The sequence below is a fragment of the Aquarana catesbeiana genome, linkage group LG06 (genome assembly GCF_042186555.1).
Source record: "Aquarana catesbeiana isolate 2022-GZ linkage group LG06, ASM4218655v1, whole genome shotgun sequence".
NCBI classification, from domain to species: Eukaryota; Metazoa; Chordata; class Amphibia; order Anura; family Ranidae; genus Aquarana; species Aquarana catesbeiana.
The window spans coordinates 69,481,609-69,503,522 of NC_133329.1; the positions used below are offsets into that span (position 1 = coordinate 69,481,609).

Here is a 21,914-nt window from a genome sequence, read left to right on the forward strand (position 1 = left end):
ATCGGAAAATCCGACCGTGTGTACGGGGCATAATTGTAATGAACATTACATATTGATAAGTAAGTGTTTACTATGGAATGGATGGGATGCGGCTATTTGCAGACAGTAGTTTGTCTCTCTATCCTGGCTATTCTCCAGCCGGGAATGTCATTGGCACTAACTCAGTGCAGTAGAGCTGGGGGAAGGAAGAAAGCGAAAGTGAAAGAAACTAGTTTCTTCCTTTTATTCCGAGAGCAAACACATTTTTTTTACTAGCTGTTTTTACTTGTGTTTTAATATAGATTTACATTTCTAGTTTTGTAAAATAGCATGAATAGCTGAGTCAGCTAAGAATAAAGAGACGAAAGGTGTGACAATGAGAAGAAAATCTCCACCCTCCTAGTAAAAAGAAATGTCTCCTCTGGGATTCTTATGGCTGCTTTTCTTGCAACACACAGGTAAGTTTTATTTGTTTATATTCCTTGCAACATATAAGACAACCAACCACACAGCAGTGGCAGACTGAGGTAGGTGCCCCACCCTCACACAAAGGGAGGGGGAGATATTAGCAGATTTGTAGGGAGTGTTCTGCCGTTATGTGCCAAAAACAGTCTGCAAAAATGCAATGTATTAGTCCTTCATTATAGGACTCTACTGTATGGCTGATGTATTTCCTTTAGGTCCCTTTCACACTTGTGCGACTTGTCCTGCGACTTGGGACTGAGAGGTCGCATGACAAGTCGTACCCCATGATTTCCAATGAGTACCATTCACATCTGTGTGACTTCAAGTCATGCCGACTTCCAAGTAGTCCCTGTACTACTTTGATCTGAGTTTCATGCGAGTTGAGGTCCATAGACTTAAAGTTTACACAGGCATTCCCTGAAATTGTGCAACTTTGAAGTCACGGTTTTGCCCCTTTCATACGTGTGCGACTTGTCCTGCGGCTGAAAAGTCGCATGACATGTCGTACCCCATGATTTCCAATGAGTACCATTCATATCTGTGCGACTTCAAGTCGCACCGACTCTAACCACTTCAATACGGGGCATTTTCACCCCCTTCCTACCCTAGCCCATTTTTAGTTTTCAGCGCTGTTGCATTTTGAATGACAATTGCACGGTCGTGCGACACTACCCAAATGACATTTCTATGATTTTTTTTCCCATAAATAGAGCTTTCTTTTGGTGGTATTTGATCATCTCTGCGGTTTTTATTTTTTGCGCTATCAACAAAAGAAGAGCGACAAGTTTGAAAAAAAAAAAAACACAATATTTTTTACTTTTTGCTATAATAAATATCCCAATTTAAAAAAAAATAAATAAAATTTTTTCCTCAGTTTAGACCGATATGTTTTCTTCTACATATTTTTGGTAAAAAATAAAAAAGATCGCAATAAGCGTATATTTATTGGTTTGCGCAAAAGTTATAGCGTCTACAAAATAGGGGATAGATTTATAGCATTTTTATTTATTTATTTATTTATTTTTACTAGTAATGGAGGCGATCTGCGATTTTTATTGTGACTGTGACATTGCAGCGGACAGATCGGACACTTTTGACACCATTTTGGGACTATTCACATTTATACAGCGATCAGTGCTATACAAATGCATTGATTACTGTATAAATGTCACTGACAGGGAAGGGTTTAACAATAGGGGCGGTGAAGGGGTTAACTGTGTTAGGGAGTGATTCTAATTGTGGGGGGAGGGAACTCACAAGGGCAGGAGACCGATCAGTGTTCTTCTGTACACGGAACACATGATCGGTCTCCTCTTACACACAGATCCACGGTCCTGCTCGGTTAACGAGCAATCACGGGTGCCCGGCCGGCATGGCGGCCGCCGGGCATGCGCATCGGCTCCCAAGTGACGCAGCGGAGGCGCGCGCCGCCCCCGAGACGGGACGGGAAGCCTAGGACGGGAAGCCTAGGACGTCATATGACGCCCGCCCAGGATGGGAGATCCCTTCTGTGGACGTCATATGACTATAGGCGGGATGTGAAGTGGTTAAAGTACAGTGGAACCTTGCAAGTAATGCGGTTATCGAGCATTTCGCAAAACCAGCGCTGTATTTCTAAAAATCCTAACTCGGTTTGCGAGTGTTGTGCAAAACGAGCAGGATTCAGGCCAGAAGCGGTGTGCAGTACGGCTTTTGACCTGAGGTGGGGGGGGGCGCTGGAGCCGAGTAGAGCCGAAAGTCGCCGAACAGCACCCTTCTGAAATGCGCGGAAAGGCCCGAGGACAGTTCGGCTGACCTTGGCAAACCTTGGAAAGGCTCGTTAACGAACTCTTTCCGAGGTTTGCCGAGGTCAGCCGAAGTGTGCTCGGGCCTTTTTGGCCGTTTCCGAGGCTCTCTGGTGCCCCCCACCTCTGGCCGCATGCGGTATTGCATCCCATTGAAGTCAATGCGGAACAAATTATTTTTGTTTCCATTGACTTCAATGGGAAAATTCGCTTTGATATGCGAGTACTTTGGATTCCGAGCATTCTCCTGGAACAGAATATGCTCGTAATCCGAGGTTCCACTGTAGTCCCTTTACTACTTTGGTCCAACTTTAATGCAAGTTGAGGTCCAAAGACCTCAAGTTTACACAGGCATTCCCTGAACTTGCGTCAAAATTGCGGTAAAATCGGGCGACTTTGAAGTCGCAGTAGTGTGAAAGGGTCCTAAAGAGGAGTGCCCCCTCCACAAAGGTTAAAAGGTAGCAGCTGCTGACTTTAACTGTTAGGGAACTTACCTGTCCAGGAATACAGCAGTGTCCTCGCCTGAGCCCATTCTTGAACTGGCTCTAGGGTACTGGCGCTGCCATCTTGGCTAAGGCCCCTTTCACACGAGCGAAACTTCAAAGTCGTGCGATTTTACCGTGATTTTGCGGGAGCATTCATGGCGAGCAGATAAGGGTCTTTACATTTTGGCATCGGGTTCCTGTCCAAATCCATACCAGACCTGAAGGGCCTGGTATGGATTTGGGGGGGACCCGCGTTGTTTCTTTCACAATTTTGTTTGCAGCTGACAGCTGATAACTCATCGGTTTTTAGGGATGCAGCGGCAGGGAGAGGGAGAACGCGTCTCCGCCAACAGAAATAGGGGGCTCAGATAAGTAGCCGGGGGGGAGGGGGCGGTCACTGCCAGAAGTTTTTTCACCTTAATGCATAGGATGCTTTAAGGTGAGAAAACACAAGGGTTTACAACCCCTTTAAGCCCTCGTTCATGCCGGTGCAACTTGTCATACGATTTGACAGTTTTTAATCGCATGACAAGTCGCACCCTATTGTCAGCAATGGAACTGTTCAAAACGGTACGACTCCGACTTTGCGGCGCCGCAATGATTTGAAAAAAGGCTCCTGTTTGCGTTATCGGGTTCCGACTTGCATAGACATCTATGCATGAAGTCGCACAGCTGTCAGGCAAGTGAAAAAACTTCTGGCACCTGAAATCGCACTGACCTGCGACTTTGAAATCGTGCTGCTTCATGTAAAGACGCATTCAGTGTGATCCAGGGCTAAAGCAGAACTGCATGCAAATATATAAACCATAATACAGTTTAGTGTTGTATAAATTGTAATCAAACATATTTTTCAATATTACTAGTTACTAATTATTTAATAAGTGGTCCTTAGTCCCCCTATACTCTTCCCAGATCTCAAAACTTACTGTATGTATCCCCCCACAATTAATATTTTCAGGGGGGGATTGCACTGTTCATAATCAGTATATACTGCAGTAAATGGCTGGTGATATGTGTGCACACTGCAAATTGTTTTTGACTAAAGTCCATTACATGTTGTACAGTAAATAGTTTGACTTTGATCCTCCAGTATATTGTACATGGTTAGTATTTACTGCAGACTTAGGCCTCATACACACACTGGACATTTTTATAGCTGCTCCTGGGGGCATCTGACATTTTCTTTTCCTGCCTCTAAACTCCCCTCCATGTTATCCTATGTGTCCTTTCACACATATGCCGCGTACACACGATCGGACATTCCGACAACAAAATCCATGTTTTTTTTTACGACGGATGTTGGCTCAAACTTGTCTTGCATACACACGGTCACACAAAACTTGTCGGAAATTCCAAACGACAAGAACGCGGTGACGTACAACACGTACGACGAGACGAGAAAAATGAAGTTCCATAGCCAGTGCAGCTCTTCTGCTTGATTCCGAGCATGCGTGTGCATCGGAATTGTGTACACACAATCGGAATTTCCGACAACGGGTTTTGAACCAGATCTCAAATTTTGTGCGACGGAAATTCTGATGGAAAATGTCCAATGGAGCCTACACACGGTTGGAATTTCCGACAACAAGCTCCCATCGAACGTTTCCCGTCGGAAAATCCGACCGTTTGTACGAGGCAATAGGCTTTTAGCAGCATTTAGTGGCAGGAAAGTTTAGAGGCAGGAAAAAAAAAAAACGAAAAAAAACACACTAATGCCCCGTACACACGATCGGATTTTCCGACGGGAAATGTTCGATGGGAGCTTGTTGCCGGAAATTCCCACCGTGTGTAGGCTCCATCGGACATTTTCCATAGGAATCTCCGTCACACAAAATTTGAGATCTGGATCTCAAATTTTCCGACAACAAAATCCGTTGTCGTAAATCCCGATCGTGTGTACACAATTCCGATGCACAAAGTTCCACGCATGCTCGGAATCAAGCAGAAGAGCCGCACTGGCTATTGAACTTCATTTTTCTCGTCTCGTCGTTACGTGTTGTACGTCACCGCGTTCTTGTCGTTTGGAATTTCCGACAAGTTTTGTGCGACCGTGTGTATGCAAGACAAGTTTGAGCCAACATCCGTCTGAAAAAAAACATGGATTTTGCTGTCGGAATGTCTGATCGTGAGTACGAGGCATACCGGTGCGTCCAGGAGCAGCAGAGTTTTGGCAGAAAAACACTTGACGCTGCTAAACTCTTCTAAACGCGCCTAAACACTTCAGCGTTTATTCATAAATAGTTAAATAAAATAAAAAAATGTATTTAAATAAATAATTAAAATAAAATAAATTCAAATTCTGGCCAATGAAATAAATGAACACCCAAGCACCAAACTGCTTTGAAAAAAAATGCAGCTTTTTTTTACAATAAACTATGTGCATGAGGCCTTAAAATCATAGAAAACATTACACTAGGGATGGGTGAATCTGCCCAGGTTTGATTTATCAAAGAACCATAAAGTAAAAGAGAGCGCACTGGCCTAGTGCATTATCCTTAAAACATAACTATATGTAATCGCTTGCCAACCGTATACTGTATATGTACACATACCTCCCAACTTTTTGAGATGGGAATGAGGGACACTTACTAGCAAAAGTATGTAGAAATAGGACACGCCCCCTGCCACACCCCCTTAAAGGAGAATTAACCCCCCAAAAAGTTTAGTTAAACCCACATGGGCTTTTTTATTATTATTATTAATTTTTTTATTATTTATTTATTCCTTTTATATTGGCTTTTGAAATTTACAAATGCAGCAGTTTAGAAATTGGATGAAAGGTTTAGCACTGGGAAACACTTTTTGAAAGATAAAAAGTGCATTTTATATACAACTATATAGATCAGACCAAAATGAGGAGGAAAGAGGGACAGAGAGACATTGTTCCAAATCAGGGACAGTCCCTCGAAATCAGGGACAGTTGGGAGCTATGTATACGGGGGAAAGGCGGCTCTCCTGCGCAAGGATCAAGTACCTAGTACGTGATGCTGCACTTCCAGGTTTGTGGCGCGCGCAAGCATTGCCGGCGGGCCACGCCCGCTCCTGCTTCGGTACACTGACAGAATGGCGGTCTGCCTATATAAACAAGGCAGATCGCCGTTCTGTCACTACAGATCCATGCCCTCTCCTAGTACAAACATTTACCCCACAGTAGTAAAGCACAACTCAGGCACACATTTAACCCTTAGATCGCCCCTGATGTTAACCCCTTCCCAGCCAATGTCATTAGTACAGTGACAGTGCATATTTTTTAGCACCGGTCTCCAAAAAGTGTCAGTTAGTGTCCCGGCTGTCTGCCGCAGTATCGCAGTCCCGCTATAAGTCCCTGATCATCACCATTACTAGTAAAAAATATATATCCCATAGTTTGTAGAAGCAACAACTTTTGGCAAACCAATTAATATACGCTTATTGGGATAAATAAAGAAATAGCAAAAATATGTACCAGAATACATATTGGCCTGAATTGATAAAGAAATTAAATTTTTTACATTTTTTTATTTGATATGTTTTATAGCAGAAAAATTTTTTTTTTTTTTTTTTCAAAGTTGTTGGCTTTTTTTGTTTATAGCACAAAAAATAAAAAACGCAGAAGTGATCAAATACCACTAAAAGAAAGCTCTATTTGTGGGGAAAAAGGACATAAATTTTGTTTAGGCACAGCGTTGTATGACCGTGCAATTGTCAGTTAAAATAACACAAAGCCTTATTGCAAAAAAATGGGCTGGTTATGAAGGGGGGTAAACCTTCCAGCGCTGTAGTGGTTAATGTAAAGGTGGTAAGTATTGTACTCACATGACAAATGCATCAAAGCTCATCAAATAGAAGCAGCACCATCCAGTCCATTATACATCATAACACGTGACAGGAAAATTGGAGATCCAACATGCTAACGTGTTTCGAGGACTTGCCTCTTCCTCAGAGCCAATAAAACATGGCTTGGCGCTGCCCGCCCGCAACCTAGATGGGGTAAGTGTCAGGCTGGATGACTGACTGACCCACCAACCGGCTGACTGGGGGGGGGGTGATCGGGAGGAGCTGGTGGTTGTTTGCCGCCCCCCTAAAAAAAAAACAAAAAAAACACCAGCCGCCACTGGTGATGGGCAAATCCTGTTGGGTTTCCTTCCGCCAAGGAATTCTTGTTTGAAATTCGGCAAACCCAAACCAGGCAAATCCCATTGAGGCCTGTCCTGCTGATACATTCTGGTGATTTGTAGAGCTACGAGACAAATTACTGCAAAGAAAGGCATGGGAAGCTGGGCACTGCTATGGGAGACATGTACCAAAGCAGAATATATATATATATATATATATATATATATATAATCTTTGAGCTTTGGCTTTGAGGGCAATACTGAAGATACACAAATCCTTTAAAGGGATTGTAAACTCCCAAGGTTTTTCACATTAATGCATTCTATACATTAAGGTGAAAAACCTTCTGTAGTGCAGCTTTCCCCCAGAGCCCCCCTTATACTTACCTGAACACAATCTTTTCAGCAACGGGAATGAGCACACCAGCTCCAGCCGGCGTCTCAGGTCCTGATTGGATAGATCTATAGCAGCGGGAGCCATTGGCTCCCGCTGCTGTCAATCAAATCCAGTGACGCGGGAGCTGGGGGGCGGGACCAAGTCCTGCTGTCTGTGTCAATGGACACAGCAGCAGGACTCAGGAGCTCGCCCGCACGCGTGCCCTCATGGAAAGCACTTCTCTCTGGGGGCATTTGAAAGGAGTATGAGCCAGGTGCGCTGCAGAGGGACCCCAGAAGAGGAGGATCGGGACCGCTCCGTTCAAAACCCTTGCACAGAGGAGGTAAGTATGACATGTTTGTTATTTAAAAAAAAAAAATAACGAGCCCTTTAACATGCTTAGGGAATGCCTTAGACCCCTTTCACACTGGGGCGGTTTGCAGGTGTTATTGCGCTAAAAATAGAGCCTGCAAACCGACCTGAAACAGCCTCTGCTGTTTGTTCAGTGTGAAAGCCTGAGGGAGAAGAAAAAAGAAGAAAAAATCTCCTGCAAGCCACATCTTTGGAGCGGTGAAGGAGCGGTGTATTCACCGCTCCTTCACCGCTCCTGCCCATTGAAATCAATGGGACAGCGTGGCTATACCGCGGTAATACCGCGCTATAGGAGGGGTTTTAACCCTTTTTCGGCCGCCAGCGGGGGGTTAAAACATAAAAATAGCGCTGTTTTACAGCCGATGCCCCCTACCGCCCCAGTGTGAAAGGGGCCTTACAGCTGTACATGGTGTTACGGTACAGTAGGGACAATCTCAGTGACCGCGTACACTGGCACTATTTGGCTGTGAAATGCATTTATTTTTCTTTTACAATTAGCTTGCCTTAAATTAACCAGCGGTACAATGCTGCTGGCTAATGTCTATCAAGCACTCATTAGGAATTAGGAAATTGCAGACTGTACAGGAGTGTAAAATTGGCCAAAATCAAGATTATTTTAGATAGCAAGGCTTGGCCCAAAATACACTCCCTGAAGCAAAAGCCCAATTTTTAAAGGAAAGTGTTGCAGAAAATAAAACACATTAATTTACCTGCTAGCAATAGTTCACAGGGAATGCAGTGCATTGGGGGTTATTTACTAAAGGCAAATCCACTTTGCACTACAAGTGCACTTGGAAGTGCAGTCGCAGTAAATCTGAGGGGTAGATCTGAAATGAGGGGAAGCTCTGCTGATTTTATTATCCAATAATGTGCAAGCTAAAATGCAGTTTTTTTATTTTCCTTGCATGTCCTCCTCAGATCTACAGTGACTGCACTTCAAAGTGCACTTGTAGTGCAAAGTGGATTTGCCTTTCGTAAATAACCCCCATTGTGTTTCTAAACTTTCCTTGGGAGAACCTGCACATAAATTCAAAGGGACCATGAATCATGAACCAACAAGATTTGCCTTAAACCCATGGTAGCAGTGAACCCGAATCTCATCCCTATTTAAAAGTGAAGGGACCACAGATGATAAAGCAGTGTAGAATGGGCACGCAACAGGACAATTGGCTGAAATGTACCACAATAATTAAGAGAGCACGGTTGACAGAGCAGTGTGGAATTGATCAGCAGCAGGACATTTTTAAAAAGAAAAGCTGGGCCCACTAGAGACAGTGGGGATTATTTACTAAAGGCAGATCCACTTTGCACTACAAGTGCACTGCAAATGCACTTGGAAGTGCACTTGGAAGTGCAGTCGCTGTAGATCTGAGGGGGACATGCAAGAAAAATAAAAAACAGCATTTTTGCTTGTACATGATTGGATGATAAAATCAGCAGAGCTTCCCCTCATTTCAGATCTTCCCCTCAGATCTACAGCGACTGCACTTCCAAGTGCACTTTCAGAGCACTTGCAGTGCACTTGTAGTGCAAAGTGGATTTGCCTTTAGTAAATCAACCCCAAAGAGTTCAGACTGGGGCTTTTCTACAAGAATTAAAATACTGCAGGAGATACAGCAGTGTAAAATTAGCCAGCAGCTGGACAGTTTTATTCAGGGATCATAGGCCAAATCAGTGTATGCCATTGCCAATGTAGCATTTACCCCCCGCAGAAGCTGCAGGTGATGATGGGCTCTCTGTTCTGCCACAACTCTTAAAGCTGCTCAATTCCCACTGAAACTGCTGGTAGATTTTATGAATGTATTGAAGAAATTAAATTATTGTAACAATGCACACATCATTTAACAGGCAAATTAACAGATTCTAGGATATTGTACTAGGTAAATGAACACTGACCTAGAAGCTGGAAGTAAATTTAACTCTAGCAACGTTCAACTAAGTTATAACCGTTGCAATAGGGTTAAAGTATTAGTGTCAACTAATTAAAATAGTGAAGGTCCTTGTGTGCACATTATTCATATCCCCATTAGCAGGTGGGCAAATACGATTCTGCTAAAGGAGTAACCCTAAAGGTGTCTGAGAGTACCTGGTGCCTCTGTCCACATTGGCCTGCTTACATTGGGGCCTTTCTGTGGGTGGTGCACGTGTAGCTTCCCCTTTAAGTATGTACAGCAGATGGCTAGTGGGCTGCTAAACAAGGGGGAGTCTCTCCTGCATTAACTGTGTCAGTGGTGACATAAGCTTGGATGTTCAGTTCACCCCTTCTGGTACAGGCATCCGATCCAGATCACTTGGTGGTCTGCAGTCCTCTGAAGCCAGGTCCTACTAGGCTCTATGTAATTCCCTGCTCGTTCTACCCTGACCCCCTTCCCCCTGGCAGAGGCAGTCAGCCAATTAGCAACAGACGGCAGAGACTCACTATGTGGTCTGCATGGATTCAGAGGAAATTTAGTCTTAAAGGGGCACTGTACAATATAACTCAACTGCATGGCTGCAGAACTAGCGCACCCACAATCCCTGCACATGGAGGAGTAGAAAGCGGGATGCTTATCGCGGGCATTCAGAGAGAGAGGGGGGTCATTTTGCAGCTGGGACCTGGAGTGAGCAGACCTGCTGCAGTGTATGTCAAAGCCTGTGAAAGACTGAGCACTTGAGAGCACCTATAGAGCCCGAGCCAGAGAGGGGTCGCTTGCTGTGCTTAAAGGACCAGAGTTGAGAGACCTCCTGCTGTAAGTGCCTCCACCAGAGTTGGGACTGGTAAGCCTTGTAAAAGCTGACAAAATCACATAGTAAACAAGTGAGGAGTAAGAGTTAGCATGCCACAACTATACAGTTTTGCTGTAAACATAAATCATTTAAAGTAAATTCCTTTCTTTAATTACATCTATTGTACATATTATTTGCAGGTGCTGCTCTGGGGTACGTACTTTTCACTCATTCAGCTAGAATGGGATCAAATACAACTATTCCCTGCAAGTTTGATGTCAATGCTGTCCCACCAGCACAAAGAACTTTCTCAGTAACATGGCGCTTTCAAGAAAAGGAAATCTTCAGGTATCCAAATAACCCAGGGGTCCTTAATTCCAGACTATCAATAGATGAAGATAGAATAAAAGATGGAACTGCGGATTTGTACATGTCTGGAGTATCTATATCGGATGGTGGACTTTACAAGTGTTCTATGGCTCAAATCCCAGGCGAGAAGGAGAAAGAGATCAGACTGGATGTCTATTGTAAGTCCCCCCCATCACATCAGAGGTTCTCTTTCACATGAGAATCTCCCCCTTTTATCAGAGTCCCCATATAACCTCAGTTCTTCCTTTTAAATCACATCCACATCACAGCAAAGTCCTCACTTTCACAACCCCCCCATTTTCACATCAGAAACCCTGCGATAAGATCAGAAACCCTCTCATCACATTAGAGTCGCCGTGGGATGGGTAAAATCTTTACCAGATGTTGCCCTCAGGCCCTAGTTTGTAGACCCGCTGGCCTAGAACACACCATTAGTCTACAGTTTTGTTTGTGGAGTTATGAATTTCTGAATTGTTGGACTACATTCCAAATAAAGTACATTGTAAAACATTAACCTATCTTGATCAAAAACACACTCCCAGCCTGCTAACTGAACAATTAAGGAGCAGCAGAAAACTGTAAAAGTTTATTACTAATGTGTGTTTCAAGGGCATTGCTTTAAGGCAGAATTTCTCAACCAGTCTGGCCCATGGTTATAACCTAGATGACCCTAGCCATCTTTCTGCAGGATGTGTTATTATTGTTGTCAATAACCACTAACAAAAAAATTCCAGATGGTAATTGACTTTACATTCATAAATACGATTGTTTTACTCACCACAAAATCCCTTTCTTGCAGTACATTTAGAGACACAAGATTCTGAGACAATTGGGTAATGCGGGCGCCTACAGGAGGATCTGGACAGTGGCAAACAAAAAAAAAATAGTAACCAGCCAGATATAACCCACCAACTCCTAGCATGCCTCTGTTTTGAGAGCAAGACTTTAAACACAGATGGGTAGGATCTATGTTCTTCAATAAACTCCAAGAAAACAATTTTACAGTGAATACTAAAATCCAATTTTCTTTCCCAAACATGGAGGGACACAAGATTCAGAGACAATTGGGACATCTAAAAGCACTCTAATTTGAGGGGCTGGCAGCACATCAAACAAAGTGCTAGCTTAGAGAATGCAGGAATAGAAGACTAGTTGGCAGCCTGATGCCAAAAAGCCACAAGAGGCACTCACTTTTCAGTAGAATATTCCTTGGCAGAAAAGGGTGGCACCCAATCCTTAAGACCGGAGCAGATTAAAAGGAATGATCTTTTTTATACAGGACAGGCAGGAAAGGTAGAAGGAGAGGGAGAGATCATTTTTAGGAATAGATATAGTTAGGCTTTTCTTCCACTTTAAGGTGTAGAAAGGTGCAGTCTATACTCCCCACTGCAGGTGGCACTTGACTGAAGCAGCAATGGAAGAGGAGAAGGAAATGTGAGGAACTTGGTTCCTCTCTGACTTCCTGGCATCACAAGGAGACAGCTGTCTCACTGGACGCTGGCGACCACACATGACTTCAGCGGCCATCTTGGGTCAGACAGGGTCTATTCAGGACTCCAGCTCCTAGGTTTGGCATGCTTTTTGCGAGTGGTTAGTGTAGATACAGATGCCCCATCTGGCAGGGACAGTGCATAGAGATAGGGAAAGATTCCAGAGGAGTAGGGACAGTGCAGGTACTATGTCTACCTTGCTTCAGGAAGACTGCCTTTTTTGGGCGTGCACTGGCTAGGCTGGATTCTGCTCCTTGTTGCAGATGCTATCAGCTTCAGATATGCCTACCTGCCAGGCCCAACTGGGTTGCATTGAACCTTTCTACAATATATCGCTGTTGCCTAACTTGGACTCTGTGTGTTCACTGTCCACCACACCACACTGCACCTAACTCACAAAGGTAGTCCATGAACTACAGAAATCAGAAAGTCTCAACTTTCAAAACCATTCTTTAAAAGCTGAAAAACTTGACTTTGCAGCAAACTCTTATACTCTAAGCTTGTTTTGATCTAACATGGCTTTTGTTACAGCCCCTCCAAGGATCACCATAACAGGTAAAAACGTTAATATATCTAAAGAGAATGTCCTGAGCTGCGCCATTTCTGGATTCTACCCGGTGGACATCGACATTAAATGGCTTCGGGATGGAATAATACTGAACAATATTATATTGGAGAAACCTCAAAGAAACCCAGATGGTATGTACAGTGTGAGGAGCTCAGTAACAATAATACCCACCGAGGAGGACAGGAAGCGGATCTTTTCCTGTAGGATCCAACACAAATCTCTTACTGCACCTCTCGAGGAGAAATTCAAGCTGTTGTATGGAGGTAATATTATTATTTTTTCTCAAATCTGACATAGACAGAGCTGTGTAGTCTGTATGTGGTTTAAACACAAGGACAAAAACAGATCATTATAATAGGAATCTCATATCACAGTTTCTCTCCATGGAGATTCCCATCTACAGCTAGATAGAAGCAGATAAAACATTCCACAAGATGAGAGTTCTTTAACAACTGTTTGTTAGGTTAAATGTGTTTTGCTTTTCATACATAAAGTCTGTCCAGTTCTCTCTTGAAGCTCAATTGAAAACACAAGAATAATTATGCAGGTAAATAGACATTCTAACAGTTACCAAAGTCCAAGTATTTCCTGCACTTTCTTTTTGCAGCAGTAGTGCAGGGTAGTCTATATAGCCACCCATAGACGGTTTGGATTTGAACCAGGTATGGGCAGGCTGAATGTACCCAAATTGATCGATCTTTCAACTTGGGTACAACCAGCCTGTTTTTACATGCGATTATTGCCAGTGGCTGTTATAGGCACTAGCAGTAATCACTGTGTTCTCCCGGCGGGGAAACTTCACTGGGGCTGATTTACTAAAGCTGGAGGGTGCAAAATCTGGTGCAGCTCTGCATAGAAACCAATCAGCTTCCAGTTTTTTTTTTTTGTCAAAGCTTAATTGAACAAGCTGAAGTTAGAAGCCGATTGGCTACCATGAACAGTTGTACCAAATTTTGCACAGTTTTAGTAAACCTACCCCAATGCCTCAGTGGGAACACTGACTGGGGGAGATTTACTAAGATTGGAGCAGCTCTTCATGGTAGCCAATCAGCTTCTAGCTTCAGCTTGTTCAATAAGCTTTGGCAATAAAACCTGGAAGCTGGCTAATTGGTTTCTATGCAGAGCTGCATCAGATTTCGCACTCTCCAAAAGACACTGACAATTGGCAACTGGGAACCCACCCTTTCAAAGCTAGGGGGCTGGCACATAACAAAGACCCCATTACTGGCCATTCCAATCCTGCTGACCACCCCTAATCACTTGCCGACCAGCCGCCACATTTATACTGCGGCAGGTCGGCTCTCTTGCGTGAACTGACGTACCGTATGTCTGTCTGTGCATGTGAGATTGCGGGAGCGCGCCCGCAGGCCCGGCACACTCGATGTCCGCCGGCCGCCCCCAATCGCTGTACACAGAGGCAGAACGGGGATCTGCCTTTGTAAACAAGGTGGATCCCTTTTCTGACAGGGGACATCTCAGAGATCTGTAGGTTTTTGCACTTTGCACAAAGAGACTATATTGCTTGTTTTGCACAGTTTATTTGCTTTTTTCTCAGTTCATTGAACTTGCACATATCTTTATTTACAGAAGAATCATTTCATTGTTCAGCCCTTGTTTAACAATATTTTGCACTCTGCACTTTGGAATCAGTCACTTTATAGTGTATTGTGGAGAGTTTTTACATTGATTTATTTTCGTTTATTTATCAATTCATTTGCATTTGTACCACTACCTAGTGGAATGGAAGTTCCTAGTGATCAGGAACAGCGATCTCTATCATGTCCCAGGCAGCACACCCCCCCCACAGTTAGAACTCACTGAGGGAACACATTTAACCCCTTGATTGCCCCCTAGTGTTAACCCCTTCCCTGCCAGTGACATTTATCAGTGCATTTTTATAGCACTGATCAATGTAATAATGTCACTGGTCCCCAAAAAATGTAATCTGCGGTCATATCTGTCCGCCACAATGTTGCAGCTCCGCTAAAAATCGCAGATCGCCGCCATTACCAATAAAAACAATAAAAAAAATAAAAGTCCCTAAATCTATCCCATAGTTTGTAGACGTGATAACTTTTGCGCAAACCAATCAATATACACCTATTGCGTTTTTGTTTTTTTTACCAAAAATATATAGAAGTATATATATCGACCTAAACTGATAAATACTTTATTTTATATGTAATATATATATATATATATATATATATATATATATATATATATATATATATATATATATATATATATATATGTATGTATGTATATACATACATATATATGGGATATGTATTATAACAGAAAGTAAAAAGTAAAAAATATATTTTTTTTTTTCAAAATTGACGCTTTTTTTTATAGCGCAAAAAATAAAAACCGCAGAGGTGATCAAATACCACCAAAAGAAAGCTCTATTTGTGGGGGGAAAAAGGACATCAATTTAGTTTGGGTACAGCGTCGCATGACCGCGCATTTGTCAGTTAAAGCGACGCAGTGCCAAATCACAAAAAATGTCCAGGTCATTAAAGTGTTACTAAACCCAGTAATATGGAAATAGTTCATCTGCCCACCCACAGTGCCCACAGCTTATAAATCTTCTTTTTACATTAAAATACTGCCACTATATACCTTTTTGGCTGATCTGTATGCCACGGTTACATGATAACCTGCAGAGTTTGTGCTTAGGTAGGAGGAGATTTCCACTACAGCCTGTATACAAGCCCACATGTGTGATGTCAATATCATGTGACCTTGGCTATCTCTGAGAACAAGGAAATGTTCTCTCCAACATAAAAGACACAACTGAGCATGTGCAGGTCGGCTACCCTGCCTGTGTTAGCTGGCCTTCCCCAGATAGACAGTGCAGGAGGGGGAGGATCTGTGCATACAGGAGAAAACAGCATTTTGACACAATGCAGAGGATTAACCCCTTAAGATCCACAGTGAGTATAACAAGCCTGCTATGGTACATATACAGACAGATTTTACTGTTGTGGGTTTAGTAACACTTTAATGCATTCTATGCATTAACATAAAAAAACTTCTCTGCTGCAGGATCCCCCCCCCCCCCCCGGTCCCTGTCCCCTTATTCTGTTGTGGTTTTAGCAACACTTTAATGGAGAAAATCCTTCCAGGGCTGAAGTGGTTAAAGTATTGCAGCCAAATCTGGGATGAAACCTACATTATATTTATTACACATTCCCATTCGAATCATAACTTAAAAAAAATTGCTGGTTACTTTTTTAAGTGTTTTTACGTAAAAATACTTCCATGCTCTCCCTGCTTTGTCATGTTTAGGAGTGGGGTGTGGAGTAATGTTTAACATAATTAACCCTGTCTGTACTGTGTTCACAGTTCTTCATTACCAGCTGTAAACTGTCTGTCCTAATAAAGGGTTAAAAATGTAGAAACCGTCTTCCTGCATTGTATGTTAATGAGGGATAGCTCAGTCTGTGTGGGGACAAAGACCCTGTGAGACTGTCCAGAAATTCAGGCCGAACCCCCTTGTTTCGCTGCAAACACCACATGCAGTGAATCCGAACCTCATCCTTATTTAGACCCGTTCACACTTGAGCATTTTGAAGCTTCTATCTTGAAGCTCACAAATGCTTAACAAGCAAAAATCTATTGTTTTCAATCGCACTTGTTCACACCTGAGCGTCTTGTCACTTGTAGCAAAATGTCTGTTGCTCAAAAAAGTACATAAGCTACTTTTTAGGCAGAACTGCGCCTTTTTGTCCCCTTAGACTTCAATAGAAACTCCTGTAAAGAGCGACATGAGCTTTTGTCAAGCATTTTTTCAAGCGTTTTCTGCTCAAACAGCAGCTCTCCGCCCCTTTTTAGTTGAAAAACGCCTGACAAAAGCTTAGGTGTGAATGTAGCCGTATCGAATTAAATGTTGTAAAAAAAATCTTTAACGCGTAACTCCACTTTGGTTGAGAAAAAAACATTCCCCCGGGTGATCTATATACATTGCCAGGATTATAACAACATTTGTTGCAGATTCCTACCTTTTGTTATTCTGAAGAAATCCCTGTTTGTCCCTCTGTGCTGAGTGGATTTAATGGGAGTGGTTTCATAATTATCAATCAGCTGTGCAGCTGCAGAGCACTAATGAGGAAAGCTGCTGAGCCTGCATCCCCTTAGATGTGTTCCTATTGGAAATATCTCACCAAAAAACAGAAAATGTATTATCAAATACTTACCGTAATTTTCCTTTCCTGATGGACTCCATGGCAGCCTATGTGTGGGTTAACCCCGCCTCCTCTCCAATGCTATAGGACCCCACTCCCATAAATTTGAACTCACCACCAGAGACTGCGTTCCATAATTGGCCAACTCTTGACCAACGGTGGGACCTCCGTCTGCCATGGAGTCCATCAGGAAAGGAAAATTATGATAAGTATTTATCATAATTAGCCAGTCCACATGGGTGGGTATGCTGATCAAAGAAAATTTGAATTTAACCCATCAACCAACAGGATTCTTAAACCAAAATTCACAGAAGATAGAGAAGCAGGCTCTATGCAGTAATGTGACATACAGGTACTAATGGAGGCCCATGAAGACGCTTTGCAGATGACGTCTGGAGCCACATGCCGGGCTGCTGCCCACGAAGCCGCCATACCCCTGGTGGAATGTGCATAGGTTGTAGATCAAAAGAGGAGGACAAAAAAGGAACGCAGTCTCTGGTGGTGAGCTCAAATTGTTTGGGAGTGGGGTCCTATAGCATTGGAGAGGAGGCGGGGTTAACCCACACATAGGCTGCCATGGAGTCTGTCAGGAAATGACATTTTTGTTGCAGGGGATGCCTGAAATGTGACTTGTATCTTAGGCAGATTTCTGGGAAATTCAGTGAGCCAATCACACAAGCTGGAAATGATGTTTTTGGGGGGCGGTCAGTACACATTCTGTGTACAGAACAACTCCAGGTAGCCATATTGCATTGCATTTATAGAAGATTACAGTGGCTGCAGACTGAAAAGGAAAGGTCATTTTTAATAACATTCAATTACAATATAACTTGTATCGCAATTGTATATGCTATATTTTTTTATTTGCTATTTTTCTTTTCCCCACGAAAGTGGAATTACCCTAATAACGACATTACTGGGTAATTCCACTTTCGTGGGGGAAAAAAAAAAAATTGATGTCGTTATTAGATACAAATTATTTTAAACCAGGGAAAGAAGAACACGTATATTTCACTAGATGGGGAAAAAAGGAGGTAATATTATTGCAAGATGTGATGAAGGGAAATAGATTATACACGCAGAAATTACACGTGAATAGGGTAATAAACCACTAGATAAATGGAGATACAGTGGAACCTCGGTTTGCGAGTAACGAGGTTAATGAACATTTCGCAAAACGAGCACTGTACTTTTAAAAATTTTAACTCGGTTTGCGAGTGTTGTCTCGCAAAATGAGCAGGATTCAGGCCAAAAGCGGTGTGCAGTACCGCTTTTGGCCCGAGGTTTCGGCGACGTTCGGAAATGCACGGAAAGGCCCGAGGACAGTTCGGCTGACCTCGGCAAACCTCAGAAAGGCTCTTGAATGGAATCTTTCCGAGGTTTGCTGAGGTCAGCTGAAGTGTCCCTCGGGCCTTTTCGGCGGTTTCCGAGGCTCTCCGGCACCCCGCACCTCTGGCCGCATGCGGTATTGCATCCCATGGAAGTCAATGCGGAACAAATTATTTTCGTTTCCCTTGACTTCAATGGGAAAACGCACTTTAATATGCAAGTTACATTGGATTACGAGCATACTCCTGGAATGGATTATGCTCGTAATCCGAGGTTCCACTGTATATCCAATTACAACATTTTACACACTCATTACCACAACCACTACGGGGAAAGGGACAATTGAGGCCAATAGAGAAATTACTTAGTTCTCCCCTAAGCTTAAATCGAAGCATCTCCAAAATATATAAAATTCTGATTAGGGGCGCATAATATGAATATCCACCTTACTTGGGGAAATAGGAAGAAGAAATAAGCCCCCTTAGAGATGAGGAACACAGGAATAAGATATTAAGGGTAGCCTGTTTTTCTGCAAGAGACGCTCAAACAATGGAAATGGAAACTCCTTGCAAGGTGGTATGTGACCCCCCAAAGGGCGCATAGATATGGGGGGAGAGCCCTCCAACTTGTTGGAGAGGCTGCGACGCTCCGGAGACCCTTGCGCATCTTTGGTTGGATTGTAATAAAATACAAACCTACTGGGAAGAAATTATAGAGGCAATTTTTCACATAACAGGTGAATGGAATTAAAAAAGACCCCTGGGTATGTTTGTTTAATGATACTATGAATGCGGTGTCCCACAAAAATACCTTTGTCCCATATCTCTTGAATGCAGCTAAAGGCTTGATTCCCTGTTTATGGAGAACCCAGGAGGCCCCAAAGATGAAGGGGTGGGTAGCAAGGGTGGAATGGGTGGAGGTCCCTGGAGGAATTAATACACATGACAGAAGACACATTGGGGATTTATTATACGAACTGGCAAAACTGGATTGAATTACGAGCTCAGAAAGGTACATGCTAATAATGGAAAGGTAGGGGGAGGGGGGATGAGGGTGAGAGAGAGGAGGGGAATAATTTATTTATTTAGTAAAGGAGGTGTTTTTTGGGGGGGGGGGGGGGACTGGAGGAAAGGGAGTAGTATTTGATTTAAATAAGGAATGTATTTATTGCTTATGGTGTTATTCTTTTTTTTTTTGTGAACCATGTATAACAAAATAAAAAATTGAAAAAAAAAAAAAAAAGAAAGTGGAATTACCCTTTAATTTCCATTCTAGCTCTGACAACGTATTAGTACATAAATCAAATTGTAGATTATACAGCTTAGTTATCACCGAATTTAAAGGATAAGTTCACCTTTTCAGACATTCAGACAATTTCACTTTTCATAATAAATAGAAGCGTTTTCCAATGACGTTTCTGGCCCAGCTTTTCTCTCATTTACATTATCCACAGGATGTTTAGAATCTTGTCAGTTTATTTGTATTTTTGAACGGATTTTCAGATTCCATCACTTCCTGTATCAGCATTCACTTCCTGTTAGATCATCTCCCAGAAGCCATCACTTCCTTGTTGTATCACAGAAGAGGGTATGATAGGGTGCATTCACCACTCTGGACCACACCTCCCTCATTACAATACCACCTTCCACCCACATCCTATACAATCTGATTGTACAATCTCCTTTAGATCAGCTATGTAGTACAAGGGCCTCTCTGATTTGATACAAATTGAATGGATTAGTCAGGTGGGTCTCCTGCTCCATAGTTCTGGTAAATGTAAAGGAAATTGTACAGAGATTGTACAATGAGATTGCATAGTGTATGGTCATCTCTATACAAGTACATAGGAGGGAGTGAACAGAGACACTCAGTTGTCAGGCCTCGTTCACATCTCCACATAGTGAAAACTCACATTCCCGCATGTGATTGTTTTGGGTGTTTTGGAGCGTTTTCACTCGTCACTCATACGGCAGCCCATTCACTTGAATGGGCTGCCCTATGCATGACAATTGCCACAGAGAAGCTCCAGAACTGTTTTTGAAATGGAGCATGGTGCATTGCCTCAGTTTTGGGGTGTTTGCCGCATTTGGGGTGCCTTTAACATGTAATGGCAACACAAGCATGATGCACATTTGCAGCATTTTTGAATTGCATGGGGAGGTGCTCTGTAGCGAAACCCCCATAGGGGCTGCTGAGTGTTGTGGACCATCCGTCATCCTGCCCAGCCAGGCACACAGTTCTTATTTACCCTCAGAAAACCAGTCCTTGAACTTTGTTTTATATTATTATTGAGAAGATTTAACTTGGATGGATATGAGATACTCATGAGATGCCCAATTGATTGCAGAAAGATATATGGGATCAACTATATACATTTCCGGTATATACAACCTCTTTACTTCCAGCTCCAGCTCAACTCTTGATCTCACTCTTCAGGACCAGCTAGCACTGATGGAAAGGCCGGACACTGGCTCAGCCAGGCCCAAAGCAGATGCCCTTTACAGGCAGGGACCGCGTTCTCCTATGGTGTAGCAAATAGTAGGAAGTCCCAGTGCTAGCTGTCCACGTGGCTTTTGAGCCCAGTACCACATCTTCAGGCCCTGCCAGCCCTCCTGGCTGTAGCTGTCTCTCCCCACTGCCCATGCCACCACAGTCCACTCCACTGGCTCTGCACCCACCCCAGTCTGCACTCTCCCAGTTCTCCCAGGTGTGCCTCCCAGTCCTCCAGACTGTGTGTCACTCACCAGCCCTCTTGGCTGCAACCTGTTGTTCCTCCCTGGAAAATTGCCTGCCGGTGCTCTCTCCTGCTGTCCTCTCCTTGCTCCTGTGCTTCCTGTCCAGGAGCCCCCACGTATTCTCAGAGGGCCCCATCTGCACCGGAGCCAAGGCCCAAGGTCACCCCCCCGGCAGCTCCATCCGTGCCACGACTTCCCCTTTTTTCCCTGCAAAGGTAAAGCATAATGGGCTACTATTCATCGCATAGTAGCCCATTATGTGTCACTTACCTGAAACCAAAGCCCTCGATGTCACTGATGTCCCCACTAGCAGCGAGCATCCATCTTCACCCCTCTTCCTTCCGGGGCTGCGAACTCTGGCTCTGTGACTGGCCGGAGTCGCGTGACGTCACTACCGCGCATGTGCGGAACCGCAAGTCACAGCATGACCCCTTTAGAAACGGCACGATCTGCCCTTTCTAAAGTGCACCGTAGACATCGGCACACAGCTTTTTTGTAAATATCTCCTAAACCGTGGAGGTTTAGGAGATATTTCCAGCACCTACAGGTAAGCCTTAATATAGGTTTACCTGTAGGTAAAAGTGGTTGTACAGGGTGTACAACCACTTTAACAAATAATGACACTGAAAGCGCAACTAGGTAATTATTGGTGTATAAATGTGGCCATACACTATACAATCTAATTGTATAATCTCTGCACAATCTCATTTAGATTTACCAAAACTATATAACAGGAGGACACACCATCAATCCAATCACTCTGTATCTAATCAGGCAGGCTCTTACACTACATCAGGGATGTCCCATGGGCTGCATGTGGCCCCAGGGGGTTTAGCATGGAGCCTGAGCTCATCTGAAGGGACTCTGGGGAAGTCAGGCAAATGCACACATGGGGGAATGCTGGGGGTGCTGTGAAAACTTAGTTGATGGGTGAAGGTTTGCTAATGAGGTCAGCTGGTAAGTTCCTTCCTG

The 21,914-nt window shown here is 43.4% G+C and overlaps 1 protein-coding gene across 1 annotated transcript in view; it reads left to right on the forward strand.

Annotated features, from left to right (window-relative positions):
- Nucleotides 1-228: 228 nt before the first annotated feature.
- Nucleotides 229-21,914, forward strand: part of LOC141148591 (uncharacterized) — a 102,490-nt gene continuing 80,804 nt past the window's right edge. Inside the window, exons 1-3 of the mRNA XM_073636184.1 lie at nt 229-437; nt 10,462-10,788; nt 12,652-12,951. Coding sequence (XP_073492285.1) covers nt 392-437; nt 10,462-10,788; nt 12,652-12,951 — 673 coding nt within the window. The 5' untranslated portion in view covers nt 229-391. The remainder of the gene's footprint in view (nt 438-10,461; nt 10,789-12,651; nt 12,952-21,914) is intronic.